The sequence below is a fragment of the Rousettus aegyptiacus genome, unplaced genomic scaffold, assembly GCF_014176215.1.
Source record: "Rousettus aegyptiacus isolate mRouAeg1 unplaced genomic scaffold, mRouAeg1.p scaffold_m13_p_7, whole genome shotgun sequence".
NCBI lineage: Eukaryota > Metazoa > Chordata > Mammalia > Chiroptera > Pteropodidae > Rousettus > Rousettus aegyptiacus.
The window spans coordinates 12,478,849-12,495,765 of NW_023416310.1; the positions used below are offsets into that span (position 1 = coordinate 12,478,849).

General features: G+C 32.4%; 1 protein-coding gene across 4 annotated transcripts in view; it reads right to left on the reverse strand.

The window, feature by feature from the left end:
• The window catches only part of ATAD2B (ATPase family AAA domain containing 2B), a 105,858-nt gene that overhangs the window by 43,697 nt on the left and 45,244 nt on the right, over positions 1–16,917 (reverse strand). For all 4 annotated transcript variants that reach the window (XM_016121750.2, XM_016121749.2, XM_016121752.2 and 1 more), the window contains 3 exons: positions 13,027–13,338; positions 10,580–10,715; positions 3,737–3,923 (listed from right to left, as the gene is read on the reverse strand). In XM_016121750.2, the coding sequence (XP_015977236.1) occupies positions 3,737–3,923; positions 10,580–10,715; positions 13,027–13,338 (635 nt within the window). The remainder of the gene's footprint in view (positions 1–3,736; positions 3,924–10,579; positions 10,716–13,026; positions 13,339–16,917) is intronic.

Here is a 16,917-nt window from a genome sequence, read left to right on the forward strand (position 1 = left end):
GTATCAAAAACAGGAATACAGAACGGTAACAACTACATTTCTATCAATAAGTATCTCAAATGAAAAAGAATTAAGTGCTCCAACTAAAAGAGTGGATGAATGGAAAGGAAAACAAGACCCCTACATGTTGCCTATAAGAGACTCACTTCAGATTAAAAGACACACACAGACTAAAAGGAATGGGATAGAAAAAGATACTGCTTTGATGGACCTAGAAGGTATTTAAGTCAGACAGAGAAAAATAAACACTATATGATTTCACTTATATGCAGAATCTAAGGAATAAAAAGAACAAACTAATCAAAAACAGACTCAAATATAGTGGACAATTTGGTGATAGACAGAGGGGAGGGGAGCTTGGGGAGCTGGGAGAATGGGTGAAGGGTTAAAGAAGTACAAATTAGTACCTGACGGATGGTCATGGGGATGGGAAGCACGGCATAGGGAATGCAGTCAGCATTAATACATTGGCTAGGTGGAGGGTCAGGGGAGGGAGGGAGCAATTGAGGGTATCATTTTACAAACTAAATAGATGTCTAACTAATGTACTGTATACTTGAAACTAATTAAATAACTTTTTTTTTAAAAAAAGCAGTGCCAAACTGCACTCCAAAGTCATTAAATTTACATTTCCACTGAGTGTCCCACATCTCCAATGCTAGGCATTATCAGGCTTTTAATTTTTAAAACCTGTTGTTTTAAAATGGTACTATGTTATGTTAATTTGCGTATTTCTTCACTTACAAGTGAGGCTAAGATGGTTTTCAAATTTTTACTGGTTGCTTTTTCTATTTTTTTCTCCTTATAAATGGCATGCTCCTATTTTGCTAACTTTTATATTACGCTATTGTTTCTTCTCATTGACTTAAATATATTTTTGTATATTTAGGAAACTTTGTCCTTGACATGTATATTAAAAATATACTTTTACCAGCTGTCTATTAGTTTTAAAAAAGTGTAATTTAAAAATTTTGTTAAGTCAAAGATGTGTTCGTCTTTGTTTTCTACATTTTCTATATTGCTTAGCAATTATTTTCTCATATCCAAGATAATCAATATAATGACCTTGTGAATTCTTCTAACATTTTCGTAGTTTCACTGACAATCTAGAATTTACTATGAGGCTACAGAAAAATACAAGAAATCCCATTTTATTTTGTTTTTTTTCTTTTTCCCCTTGTATAGCCAGCCAGTTTTCCAAGACCATTTATTAAATAATCCATCTATTCTGTCTACTAATATCAAATGTCATCACCTTCATCATCATATACTCATCATCATCATCATGATGCTAAATTCTCAGTTCTATACAGGCCTAGGTGTGAATTCTCTCTCTTTTTTTTAGTACTTTGTCTGTCTATGCCTGACTAGGTACAAAGTCTTTACTATTCTTGTTCTATTACATCTTTAAAAATCTGGTAGGGCTCTCTCATTATACTTTTTCCTCTAGAATTCTCCTTGCTATACCCATATTTATTATCTAAAGGAAACACAATGTCCTTTTTTTTTTTTTAACTTCTCTTGTTTTGAAGGAATTATAATTGATATTGCACTTAATTTATACATTAAATTAGAAAAGAACTCACAGTTTTCCAATTTTGAGTCTTACTAACCATTAGCTGTGAAAAAAGCTGTAGCAGTAGTAATAAATATGATGATAGCTAACATCTGTTGGGAGCTATATGCCAAGCTTACTGGATGAGCTTATTTTAAAATAACAACAACAAAAAAACTCACACTTATGTAGTTAACATCATTTTCATTTCATAGATGAGAAAAGTGAGGCTCAAAGAGGTTAAGTAACTTGTCCAAGGCCACTACCAATAAGCAAAGTAGCTAAAATTTTAATATGTACAATTTGAGTTGAGTCACTCTTTGAAATGTAGTATAATAATTAAAAATAAAGTGTGTCTTTCATTTCTTCAACTGTCCTCAACTTAAATTTTACATTTCTTCTTTTAGGCCCTGTGAATTAAGTGCTTCAGTTAATCCCTATGTAAACTCAGTTGCTATGTCTTTCATTATATTTCTAACTTGTTTTTGTTTATACAAAAGAAAAAGATTGATTTTATAACATTAACTCTGAAAGTGCCCAACCTCACAGAATTCTCTCATTGTCCTTAATAGTTTTTCAGTTGATACTATAAATTTTCCAAAAATATAATCGTATCACAGGCAAATAATTATCACTTCAATGTGTCCCTTCCAATATTTATATCTCTTGATATCTAACTGAAAAACTTTGTATGTCTTAATAATGGTATATTACTCTTTTGATGTGCTACTAGATTCCATTTGTAATATTTACTTTATGACACTGTCTATGTGAGATTAGTCTACAGTTTTCTTTGGCTTTCTTTCAAAGGTTTATCATCACTATTTTTTTTATTTCACAGCTTTCACTCTTTTTCTATAATTTGAAACAGTTTAACTTGCATCGAAATGATCTTATCTTTTAAAATGAAAAGAATTCGCCTGTGAAACTGGTTGGCTTTGGTGCTTTTTTGACACTCAATTTCTTCTTCCACAGCTATCTCTGATTCTCCTCTGTGGTCAATTTTGTTAATTTATATTTTCCTAGTAAATCACTGGGATTTATTTTGAATGGTACTGAGTAATTTTCTTACTTGCATACAAAAGCTGCATTAATTTTTTCTCACTAAAAAGGAAAAATATGAACAAACATATAAACAAACATTAGAACACACAGCCAAAATGAGTTAAATCTATAAAACTTGGATCGAATTACTGGTATGCTGCTTTTTATTCAAAATACGGGTTTTTAAATAGGGTTTTATAAGTAGTTAAGACGGATATTCATACCCAGAGAACTATAAGTAAAGGTGAAATGAAATCAACACTATGAACTGTTTAAAATATATTTCTTGATACAAAGTGCAAAATGGTTGACAATTACATAGTGTATGTATATGTACTAAATATTTATAAAATGTAACTAAAAAAAAAAAACAATAAAATTGTGTGCAATGCTCTTTAGTGTTATTACTCTGTTCACCTAGCAGGCTAACTAGCAAAGTAGAAAATGACACTCCTCTCTCTTAATTTACTTGTAAGAAACATTGTTCAAACATTTACTGAGCACCTACTATGACCTGGGCACCGTATAAGAGACACATGGTGAAGACATGGTTCCTTGGCTCGGAAAGCTTATCCTCCTAACTTCTAGTTTCAACGTGACACACTTACAATAAATTCATAGTTATATATTAAATCTCAAAAAATATAAACAGTGCCACTAGAACTCTGCTTCACAATCACTAAGTATAAAGTAACCAAAAATCAATTATCAAACACACTTAACTATTAATACAAATATATATAATTTTTTAATTGCTATCGCTTTTCTGTATAAACTTTAATCTTGGCATCTCAAATTAAATATCATTCCCCTTTCTATAATAAGGCTCTACCTAAGTACAGAAATCTACAAAGGCTCTGAAGACACAGCTTTGAAAACAGGGTCATAAAAAAGCAGAAGAAACTCACTTTCTGCACTGTTTAAACTTTAATGCAAGAAAGAGAACATTAAAATTACAGAAATGAATGAAATATAATGGCACATCAAAAGAACCCTCTTCCTTATTATAATGTTAATGAATAAGCAACAAAAAGTGAATATTCATATTATTGTTCTCTGAAAATTTTTTATCTGTAAACACTACCAAGAGGCAAACAATAAAAAAGCTGAAAGTGCTCTGACATGGTTCAAACCTACCTGTGCACATGATTCTTCAGGTGTTTTGGCACTAACTGAATAAAGTGCGGGGAGATCTAGTCTGTGCACAGAGAATCTTTCTAGAGTGTGCAAAAGTGCTGGAGCAAGGTGAGAAGTTTGACCTGAGCCTCGTTCTCCAGACAGCAATAACCTTGGCCTGTAAGAGGTTGGCTGATGATATGGTGACCTGTAACACATGTAAGACATAATAATTACTTCAAAACCAAATGCTCTAAAGATCCACAGGAAACATTAAGCAACATATTTACCTTAAAAGAATGTAACTCTAAATTAATAGAAATTCCCTTTTTTATTTTTAAGTACAGTGGATTATTTTCATCAAATATAGTTTTAAAATGATCTCGCTGACCATGTTAATAACCAGGATGTGAAATTATAAAAATCCATTCTAAAAGAAAGTAAAAATAGGTGGATATTCATCCTATCATACCCATATATTAACTTGGAAAATGCTTCAGACACTAAGTGTGATTTAGTTCTTAATTACCCAAGGTCAAAGGTTAAAATCCCACTTCTCCAACAGGAAGGTACATCTGAAGATTACCTAAAATGTAGGACCTCCTTAATGATTAAAATGGTAAATTTTGATATTCTTACCCACAATTTTTTAAATAGAAAAAAAAAGAAGGACTTTTCCAATGGTAGCTGATTTTGTTTCTAGGCCAATAAAAACTATTCTTACCCTAATACATGACATCTAAAACCCTACACTAGAGAAGGTAAATTTAGGAAAATATATTAAATGAAACAACTTATATTCCCAAGATTCTACAGCACTATTAAAATGATAAATGAAACAAGTTTGTCTACAATCATCATAGATAATACAGAAAATTCTAAGCAATGCAATAAGAATAAAGCAATTAAAAAATGGAACTAATAGAAAGAAAAAGAAAACAGTTACTTGTAAAAGATATGATCATGTACTAGAAAATCCAAGAGAATTACCTAATAACTGTCAGAATCTACCAGCAAAGTAACAAGACAGAAGATGGAAAAAGAAAAATCAAAAAGATTTTCTAAACGCCATCAATAACCAATATAAAAAAGGAGATCCTATACATAATTGCAAAAACACAAATGACAAAACAATATTAAATCTTAGCAAAAGTATGAAACTATATAGAACATATGAGCCTGTCTATAAAGAAGTCGATTCTTCCAAATATTTTTAGTTAACTATAGTCAAATACATGTGTATGTGTATACATAAATACATATATTATTTTATTTTATACATTTAAAAACTCAAATCAAACTCCCAAAAGAACTTCAGGGAGGGAGAGTTTTAAAACTTATTAGCAAAATTATCTGAAAGAATAATCAAGAAAATTTTGGAAAAGTATGTTTAGAACATTTAAACCTGTTTTAGTAACATGCACTTTTTTAACTTTCTTAACAATTCTATGAAATACATAGTTTCTACTTATTAAACAGATGGAGAAACCATAGCTCAGAGAAGTTAGGTATAATTATGTACACCTGAGTGGTAACAAGAGTTCATATTCTCATTCAGGACCATATAGTTCCAAAGCCTAGGTTCTAAACCACTATGTTAAGATGTGCCCTACTTTATACAGAAACATATTACAGAATAACAGAACAGAGTATACTATACGTTAAAGAAACACAGATCAGTGGTAGATAACAGGCAGCTCAGGAAACAAATTACAGTAATTGAAAGAATTTTACATAATAAGCATAAAAAATACATAGAATAGGGATGAATTGTAAAATAAATGTTTTAAATAGGGAGGATTCAGATCCTCATTTCAAATGAATTAGAACAAAGAAATGTCTTTTTAATTCATAAAAATTTTTATACTTTAACGCAAAACTTGCAATCTGAACCAAATGAGACAAGGAATTTGCCATTAACAGGAATGGTTCTTAGTGTATAAAAAGCTTAAGTGCATAGTGTTATCAAAAAACACCTTCACGGGAAAAGGATAGAAACAGTTTAAAAAGAAAATACAGATACAATTTCTAAAATGTTCATTAACAATTGTAGAATGCTTCCTATGCTGAATGCCTTGGTCCTAGGGATCCACCACCACACTGCTAGCACACAGCTCATAACTGATCGGTATTTGGTGGGAAAAGGAGGTACACAAATTACTGTAACAGTGTTATTAAAGCAGCACTGTTTAGTGTAGGATGCTATGGCAGACCCTAATTAGAGACTCACAGAAAGATTTCTTGGAAAAGCATTACGAAAGCATAAACCCGACAGATTGGACACAGAAAGCATGAATTCCAAGAAATAAAAATAGGATGTGCAAAGAACCAGAGCTAAAAAGGTCTTGGCTATTTGGGGTAGTTTATACAGCGACTTTCTTTTGAGGTTTTAAGGCAATGTTCAGGTAAGGGTACTGGGGTTAAGGAAGGGAAGAGGAAAGCAGAATCAGACTATGAGAAGCTATGGAGGATTTTGTGAGCCATGTGAAAAGTTTGGAATGTACACTGCAGACAATGAGGAAACACCAGGATGCTTAAGCAGGGGAAGTGACACAATCTTATACATGTTTTTGGAAGACAACTAGCTCAGTATGTCAGCATAGGAGACGATATTTGAAAGAAGGCAAAACAGGAAGAAATATAACCAGTCAGGGGTCTGCTATAATAACCCTGGCATAAGATGTTAAATTACAGTGCAGACAAGAATGGTGCTAGAGGAGGTGAGAAGGAACAGCCTCAGATGAGACGTATTTAGTTAAGAAAATCAGCAGGACTCGGTCACTGACCACACACAGAAGGGAAGAACGAGGAAAGAGCTGAGGATGATACCCAGTTCTAGCTGAAACAACTGAACGGATGGTGGCTCCTCAGCTCCACAGGAAGAGAGGGGGAGACGCAGTCAGGACCTGTGGAAGATCTGTGGCACACGAAGGGAGACAGGCAACGGGACAGGGTCTGATGCTCAAGAGCGATCGAGTCTTGAGAACAATTGTGTAGTTACTAACAGAGTCGGAAAAAATTATGAAAATGAGAAACGCCTTATCTGCTAGATTGATAAAAAATTAATTTTAATACCTATTATTAGTGAGTAGATGATGGGAAAATTAGTGTTTTCACGACTAGTAGGAACAGGAAAATGTACAATTTTCTGAAATTAAATTTGGCAAGTATGTCAAATATATGCCAAAATGTACATCCAACTACAACTAATCACACTTCCAACAACTCCCTCACCTCTTATCATCCTCTATATTTTTTCTACAACTAATCACACTTCCAACAACTCCCTTACCTCTTATCATCCTCTATATTTTTTCTCATAGTAATTACATCTTCTAACATTTTGTCTATTATACTTATTGTTCTACTGTCTGTCTCCATCTAAAACATAAGCTAGGGGTGGCGCCATAGTGTAGTGGTTAGCACATCTGCTTTACATGCAGAAGGTCCCAGGTGGAGCCACGGACCATGTGCCGGGTGCGCCAGGCCCCAGGTGCACGACACAAGCGTGTGGGAGGAGACGCCTTCGGAGATCCGGTTCTTAAAGGGAGATGGCAACATCCATAGGTCAGGGATAGAAGTGTGAGAGGGGAATTAAAAAGACGGGGGTGGGGGTATAAATAAATAAGTTAAATTAAACGTAAGTTGATGAGGGCAGAAATCTTGGCCCATTTTTTTCACTGACATATTCCAAGTACATAGGACGACACCCAGCACATGATGGGCACTTTGACAAAATATCCAAGTGAACTAATATATAAAAGAACAAATGAATGATTAAAATAAACAAGATATTTTAAGCTATCTGGTTGGCAAAACTTTAATAAGACAGTGCTCTGAATTGACAAAAATATAAGAAAAATAAAACTCTCATATATTAGTGATGGAAAGGTAAATTGATACAATCTTTCTAGAAGGCAGTTTAACGACCCGTCTCAAGTTTTCAAATGCTTCTTCCCTTTGACACAGCAATTGCAGTTTTAAAATTTACCCAAAGCTCAAAATCAGATAATAGTTTAAAGATGTTACTTAAACATCTATCACAGCACTGTTTATAAAAAAAAGAAAATTGGAAACTTCGATTTTTATTAGTAAGGTTATATAAATTATGGCACATCCAAAAAATAAAATACTATGCAGCTATTTTTAAAGAACGACATTAAACATACAGTGATATGAAATAATGTTCCCATCTTAGTGGATAAAAAAGCAAGTTATTTAACAACCTTATAGGATATAATTTACATATATAAAATTAATACGTGGGTCTGGCTCTATGGATAGAGAGAATATGGAAGTGTGGTCACCAAAACTTTAACAAACTTTACCTACAGGTGCTTGGGCTTTAATTTTTATTTTCCTCTTTATGTTCTTTATAACTTGAATTCTCTATAGAGTGTATCATCTTTCTAATCAGAAAAAACAAAGCTATTTTCATGTGGAAAACCTCAGAAAGCTCTGCTTCTAACCCCTTATGGTAATATATAGTAAGAAAGAAAACTTATTTTTGATCATAAGGGTTCTCTACTAGATTGATAGACCTTAAATATCTTGACTTTTATTTCATCTTAAATCTACATAAACAAACGGTTTCAACATCATTTTAGGAAACTATTCCCCAAAACAGAAACCCACCAGCAACACCCAGTCTAGTGTTACTGGAGACCACCATTTAAGTCATGCTTTTTACTTGTCTAGCACCTTTTTTGTTTTAATTGATCTGGCACACGAACACATGTTGCTCAAACAGAAAGCCAAACCAAACCAAGCCAATAAAAAAAGCATGTGCAGCCCTTACTAAAGGCCTATATTCTAAAGTATATGCTTCTTGGAAAAGTGTGAAAAATCAAATTGTCCTATCTACCCAAAAAGGCAATACATTTTCCTATGTACCTATTAAGCTCAGAAATCAATTTGGAAACCACACAGTGTACTAAAAAGCCTATGATCCCAGGAAGCAAACAGTACAGACGCTGGGTCTGCCACCTACTAGTGGCAGGACCATGGGCAATTTACTTAATTTAACTTCCTTGTGGTTCAGTTTCCTTGTTGGTAAAATAATGATACTACAAACGCTATATGATTGTTGAGAGACCAATATATATATTACTATATATGAAGTCCCAAGCTTTATATACCTAGTTTATAATGAGCACCAGATGCTAATTCCTATCCCTTCACAGTCAAAAGGACAGCAAATGTCACCATCTCTCCTGCGAAGCCCTCCTGGACTTCCCAATGAAAGTTTCTTAGTTCTGTTTTCATAGCACTTCAGCCATATTACAATGTTTGTTACCCTCAATAACAAGAACTTCTCCAAAGTAAGAAAGATGTTCTATCTTCTTCATTACATGTTTTCAGCACCTAGTACAATCCTGGCATAGAGTAAACATAAAAATTAGCAGAATAGATAGGCAAATAAAGAAATGAATGGAATTTATCAAAACATCACAATAAAAAAAAAGAAAACTTATTCTAGGATATAGCTGTCTCACTATTAAATCAAAGTCAAATCAAGGAACTAGAAAAGCTTATGTAAAGGAAGTTTAAATTAAACTAATTTCAGAAAGGCTGAACCAAACAAAATGAACCATACTAGTGATCCATAATTAAATCAATGGCAGAGAATGTTCTCAATAAAAAGTCAAACTCAAAACTGCATATGAAGTTTTCTAATAGCTAAATCTATTTCTGTATCACTTTACTGACAACAGAACCCTTATAAAATTGGAACTCACATCTTTAGATAGTTTCTTAGCCCTGCTATCAGAGGTATTTCATATCCAAATAACTAAAATTGTCAAAACAAATAAAATATACACACATGGGGAAAAAATGGTTATTTGGTTTTCTCTTAGTCACCAATAAAAGAGAACTGTACAATTACTGAAATAATTTAAGAGAACTTCCCTGAGGGCAGAAAAGAAAGGATCTGGAGTAGAATAAAAAGTTTCTAATAGAAGAGCTTAAAACCCAAGAAAAAAAGAGTAAACAAAAGTAATTTATTCTCATTTTTAAAAATAAAAACAAAAAATGGGTTATCGATGTAAATAGTCCAAATAACATTTCACCAAAATCTACGAGAAACTTCAACTCAAGTTGAAGACTAAATTTTGTTCGAAATATCCCTAACGAAAAATTATTTAAAGTACACACAACCAGCATCTTTTAATAAAAGTGCAATTAGACCTATCTGACTGAAGCATTATGGTCCTTTAACTATCATGCTAATTATGTACATGCAAGTGATGATGTTGGTATTTGAAAACTATCCGGTCCTTCAATTTAAATTAGATTAGCACTAAAACTGTTTATCCATTAAATTGCACAGCAAAAGCTGTTTATCGTAAAGGTAAATGTAAATAGAAAAATCATAAAATCTAAATTAGGAAAAGCATAAACTAACAGGGTTTTGGAAAATCAAAAAGTTAGTGGTTTAATTACTAAGCAATTTCTAATTCGAAATCTCTTTAGTACCTTTAGAGTCCCTAAATTATCATCTGAAACTTATTACAAATTAAAGCACTCTAGATCATGGTAAATATTTCATTTCTGTCCATTGTAGGTCAAATAAAAAGCAGTAAAATTGGGGACATCAACTGACTTTCTAAAGGTAACTCATCCTTCCACCTTGGTTTTTTAAAAAAATAATCATATAATCGGTTCAGAAAAAAATCTTTAGGTGACCAAAAAACTAATTTATTACCACACAAAAAAAATTATACACTTAGTGTTCCAAAATCGTGTCCAAACAGAAAAATAAAGTCTTTGAGGTTAAAAACTTAAGTAAAAATACACCATAATTCTAACCATAAGTAGTAAAAATCATGCTAACTTGAAAGGAAGTGAATATATATAACTTACATTGTAAAATGAAGGTAGGACTTATGTACAGCAGCAGCTGATGACTGTTTCTTTGGTGATCCTGAGTGACAACTGGTCTCAAAAATTGATAAAGCATTCTCATCTTCACTATCATCTAAAATTAGAGTTTCTATATCTGTTTAAAAAAAAAATCACAAAGATTGAGACTTATAAAGTCATTTCATAATTTAATTTAATATTAGTGCTCTACCAAAGCTAAGGAAAATTGGTTTAAAAATCAAACAACATTAATGAATAAGTTATCTATCAACTAATAAAGATTGACCAGGAAAATTAACAAACTACTGCATTTGGAATAATTTATAGATGAAATATAATTCTTTCACCTTTACAGACTACTTAAGTATTATGAGATATAATTTTAGAGACTTCATTGACTAACTACAAGAAGACTAGAAAAGAAATGGCACTCTCATAAAATACCTACCTACTTACTAAAAACCTTTAAGTTAATTTAGACCAAAACCACTATATTTCACATAAGATATCTGGTATAATAAGGTACTTGAATTATGGCCACTTCTTACAAAAGCAACAAGGAATAAAATCGACCCTTATTTTTTCACACGGCATACACACACACATATACGCCTTTTCAAGGAAAATCTAGTCAAGTTGATAAAGGAGTCAGGCATTCAGTGGACATAAAGTCAACCTTAAAAATGCACTCAAGTAACATTAGTCTCTATATGGGTCTTACATTACTGCTCAATGGACTAGCCAGAACTAAAGTCCCTACTGAGAGTGCAATACACCCAGGCTACAACTCGAAATATTAATAGCTATACCTCACACACACCTAACAAAAGTGTTCATTCAAAAAAAAGCAATGCTACATGAGGAGGAGAACTGGGAGAGAATTAAGACTGACAGAAATCATACCTTTCCTCCGCCAACAAAAAGAAATAAAAAGAGGAATGCTTTCTAAAATGAGATACTGAATTGTGTTGGCAGACAGACATTTCAGGGGCTTTTAAAAGCTAAATATTTAGTACATTATTATTGTAAAAGTTAACCTGAAAAATAATCGAGTATCTTTTGAGTGATAATTTCATACACAAGGAAAGGATACTTGTCTGAGAAAAATATTAAAGACCAAAACAAACCAGAATATCTAAATAACTAAAAAATATATTAATAATCAAATAAAATTTGGTTTCTTTTCTCCACTGATACATGAAGAAAAATTCAAACCAAAGCACACTCTATATTTATGAAAGAAATTATAAGAAAACACGGATAATAAAACTGCAGAATGGCTCAAATGGAAATAAAAGAGCTATCACAATCTCTCAGAAGGGAAGGTAAGATTTTTATGATTTTCTAAAAGTAATGTTAAGTTTTATAAAAATTAAAAAATTCTGAGAAAGATATTCTCATTTATGAAAAATCAGAGACAAGAACAGTACAATTCATGCCCGAGTATCTGGCTCAAACATATTTGTTTACTTCTCTATTTGATAAATTTAAGAAATTAAGAAATCCATTTGATATTTCATGAGAATCTATCCCTAAAAAATAAAGTTTCTGAAAAAACCGTGTATCTAATGACAGCAAAATTCACTGAATATTGATAATTTTTCTATATATAATATTTTCGATTTAGTATAATTCATTGAATAATCTTCTATTTGGTGCAGACTACATGCCAAACAAGGTACTAGGAGATAGGGAAATCAAGACAAAACACATTACTTTCTCTTCAAAGTTCTTGGCCCTTCTTTGATTAGCATGTGAACCTAAAGTTTCCCTATAAATGAGTGACATTTTTAAAGGTAGCTTTCTGCTTTTCTCTCAAGTCCAAACTTTAATCTTGAGGCTAGAAGTCAAGACCTTCTACACCCAAGTTCTAATTTTCTCCCCCACTAAATTTAGCACAGCACGATGCAGACTGTCTTGCCAACAATAACAATATATGATGAGTTGAATCCAGGGAGTCATTATAGCAACATATTAAGAGCTTGGGCTCTGGAGTCAAGCTCCTTGGGTTTGAGCAAGCCCTAGAACTTACTGAGTAACTGTAAATTAAGGGAACGCATTCCTTAGTCTCCCAGCCTGCTCCTTTATGGAATAAGAATACCTACCACATAGGATTGTGAATGAGGATTAATGACAATTTATGTAAGGGCTTCATAATAATAAACATGAGCCATTATTATCATAGTCAACTTCTCTAAAGACTGTAACACTCCATGAGATAGCCAAAATGCCCCAAACATTCATTAGTTCTTTTTATAAACATTCACTAGTTGCCTAGCAACATACCAGGCCTAGAATATACAGTGTTGAATAAAAAATAAAAATAATACATTTTCTATATTCATGGCAAATATTAAAAAGTGACACAGTCTTATGAGGAAACTCAGAATTTATGTATGCCTGTGTTTGTTTCATTTTAACAATAAGAAGAACAATTTATATGGTACCTTCTTTCTTGTCACCCTGGCTAATTTCGGCATGAGGAAACACTTTTTGCAAGACGGCTAGAATGTTGTTGAAGCTTCTTTCCAGCAGTGGTCTAATGATGGGGGATAGTGCATGTCCCGAAGACATGACAGCACGCTGGGAAGCAGGCACAATATTCTGCATTGCGTGGTAGAAATCTTGGGCGTTGAGCACTATGGAGGACACGTCTAGCTGCAGCTTATGACTGCTAGCATAGATCTGGGGGTAACGCCTCCGCAGGGCAATCAGGGCGGCCTCGGTGCACAGGGCCTTGATGTCAGCTCCGCAGTACCCTAATGCACAAAAGGAAAAGGATGACAAAGGTGAGTTCATTCTCTCAAGTACCAACTACGTTTTATGAATACACACATCTTTAGTTAAAAAACAATCTATACAAAATCAATAATATGTGCAATTTTATCAGTAAAGTTAAATCTGGCTGGCCATTTAAAAAAATCACCTAATAAAATTATTTCCTCATTAAGACTATTAATAATGTCTTGAATATTTTATTTAACAAACACATGAACTAATGATATTAAAACAAAACAAGTCATGTATTTTGTACCAATTCACTGATTATAATGTACAACTTTTCTTCAGAAAAAATTTTAAAAGAATTGTTTCATCTCAATCCTTCATCAATACTCCCAATCATTAGTTCAGTATTCATGATACTACACTTACCTATAATTTTTTCTAATGTTACTAACTTCCAACACACATAATACAAAGCAGTACATAAGCAGAAACTTCTAAAACAAACCTATCCTACTACTCTGAGTGCAACTCACAAGCAAACTGACATCTAATTACTCCCAAAATTATACTTTAAAGTTGTGATCATCCCTGATAGTTTCAAAGGTATTAAAGAGAATAAGAATCCGTTAATTCTCCACATTTACTCCCTTTTATATACATATATAAATATCAATTATGCCAGCAGGGGGAACCACTCGAACTAGTTAAAGAACATTAGTCCCAAAGCTCTTCAAAGACAGGTATCAGATTTATCTTTTTATACTTCACAATGACCTCGCTGAACACTTAAATATTGAAACAAAAGTGATGACTAGACTGGAAAACTATGAGAAAAGAAGAAATAGCCCTAAACTAACTGGCAGAAACAGAACACTAAGGGGTAAATCCATGTAAATCAAACTGCAAGTGACTCACGCACCTACAATGAACTATTCTATTATTAGTAGGGCAAATGATCTTGTCCTACAAATAACAGAAAAGTCCTCCTTACCATGCTGGTTTTTTCCACAGTTCTCACCACCTGACCATTTACCTATTAAGCTTACTGTCTGCCTTCCCAAACTAGAATGTGAGCTCTGTGAGGGTAGGGGTGTTTATCTGTTTTGTTCACTAATGTATTTCAAATACCTGGCCTGGCATGCAGTAAAGAGTCAATAAATATTTCTTGAGTGAAAGAATGAATGAAAAGAGAAAAGAGGAACCCTGAGGTTATAGCTTAGGACAGCAAAACTTTCAGGTTGCTATGCACTATCCAAAAAAAGGTGGATAAATTATGTCTACTGAGCTTTAGTTTATTTTTTGTTATTGTTTTTGTTAGTAATCTAAATTATTTTATTAAACCAACTTAATTTCTATGTAACTATGTCAATGAAAATTATGAAAATCATAGAAAAGTACTGCATTCTTAAAGAAACATTTATTCAGTTAGGAAGAACATTAATTAATATGACCTGTGAGAATTTAATGTAGACAAGTATAAGCCGATTAAGCATTAAAAATGTCCCATGACAGCAATCACTCTCCCAAATAACTCTTCAGAATAACAAAATTTACCATCAAAAGTCTCTGATTTTGTATCTATTTCTCAATGAATAACCTGAATCTTTTTCTGTGCCACACAAATCTGTGTTTTTAGTTCAACAAAATAACTGTACAACACCAGCTCAGTTATAAACAGTTAATAATCCATTTCAGAGGAAGTAAAGCATAAACTACCATCCTCAAACAATATAAACAACCACGTTTTTCTTCTTTAAAGGTTCATACACTGTTAGTGAGCATACTATAAATGATCCTATTTTTAAGTGCAAAGCCTAAGTTAAAAAAGAAAAAAAAACTCAAACAATGCAAAAAAGAAAGCCACTAAAAGGTATTTTATGTAGTAAATGTCGCCCATAACATTTATGTTTGACATAATAATGTTAATAAAGTACATAATATCAATGTAGTATTCATTTTTTCTTAATTTATTAAAGATCATTTAAAAGCTTATCAACAATAGATCCCAATTAAAGAAGTAAATTTTCACATGGATTATCATAACCAATAGACTATAAAAGATAGGACTTATCTTCTTTACATTTGCTAGTGAATGAGAATTACTAGTTTTTAATCTGTGGTGCTCAACCTGACCACTCATCTGAATAAACAATGAAACTGAAACAAAAGTAGATTCACAACAAACTTAGTGAATCAGAATCTCTAGGGGTTTAGTATCATAAATGTATATTTTGACAAAGCTTTACAAGTGATTACAATATATAATAAAGAATTACTGAATTAATAACATACTTCCTTTATGAGACTGAAACAGAATTAAAAGTACATCATAACTATGGCTACACAGGTTATATTTATGGTAACCATATGCCCTGGTTTCCTCTTGTCATAATTAAGAGAATTTTTTTTCAATCTCAAAAGGGTACTGGTTTGGAAAACTAGATGTGATCATTCTAGAAATACTGAAAATACACTATAGCCTTTAATTTAAAGTTAAAAGTAGACGTTAAGGAAAATAATCAACATCCTTTTTGTAAGAATTCTATAACCATATTAATTCTATCACTACAATTCTAATATTCTGATGAATCCAAACATCTAGATGCAAAAAAAAAAGCATTCTTAAATATTGCTGTTAAGAAGGAAATTTGTCTGAAAGACTGAAGATACAAGCTATTCAAAGAATTTATAGACTAGAAAAAGGTAATAAAATTTTGTTACTTTTTAAGTAAAACACCAAACATAACGAAGGCCCACAAGATTGCTGCCTTGCTGATACACTTTCACTGTTTTGGCCCTCTTAGTGAAAACAGAGAAATATGATTAGGTTTGAACTCCTCATCAACTTTAGGCTCCTAATGTTTGTACACATGTTCTAGATACCCAAATTATTTGAGGGCTACTTAAAAATCACACCTATTAGGCATCCAAACACCTCCAAGTACTTGGGAATTTATTTCAAGGTAAAAGTTACCAAATCCATAACCCTAACAAGAAGTCAGCTCTCTCTGCAATTATTCGTCAAGACTGCGTTCTCTCGTTAGGTGTGAACTGAACCCATACACGATAAACATGACTGGGATAAATAAATAAAGTGTTAAGTTCATAATGAATTTGAAATTTATTACTATTTCATTACTGCCTGAAGATCTGCATTGCTTTTTTAAAATGTGAACTGGTTTCTTAAGTGGAATAAATGTCACCATCAAAAACAGAAGTCATTTAATTATAATGGATTTTTATATCACTCTCCAGGAAGAAAATCGTGTATATGTAAGCAGATGCTACACAACTACCAACACCACCACCACCACCCCAAAAAAGGCAAGAGAAGTTTTTCAGTTCTATAAGAAATTACTTCTTAATTTTTTTTTTTAAACTTAAGAAACTAACTGAAAGCTAAAATAAATCACTTGGAAAAATGAGAAGTAGTGACCTCTGGAAATGAAAAAAGAAACTAAGATTCTAATGTTTAGGATGAAGAATTAGAGTATATAATATTTCAGATGGTAGACAGGGTAATTGAAAGTAATTTTAAAATACCTATATTTTAGGGAGTTTCCAAAAATATTGAAGATTTCTGCTTATTTCTGTTAAGAATCATTCTGTGA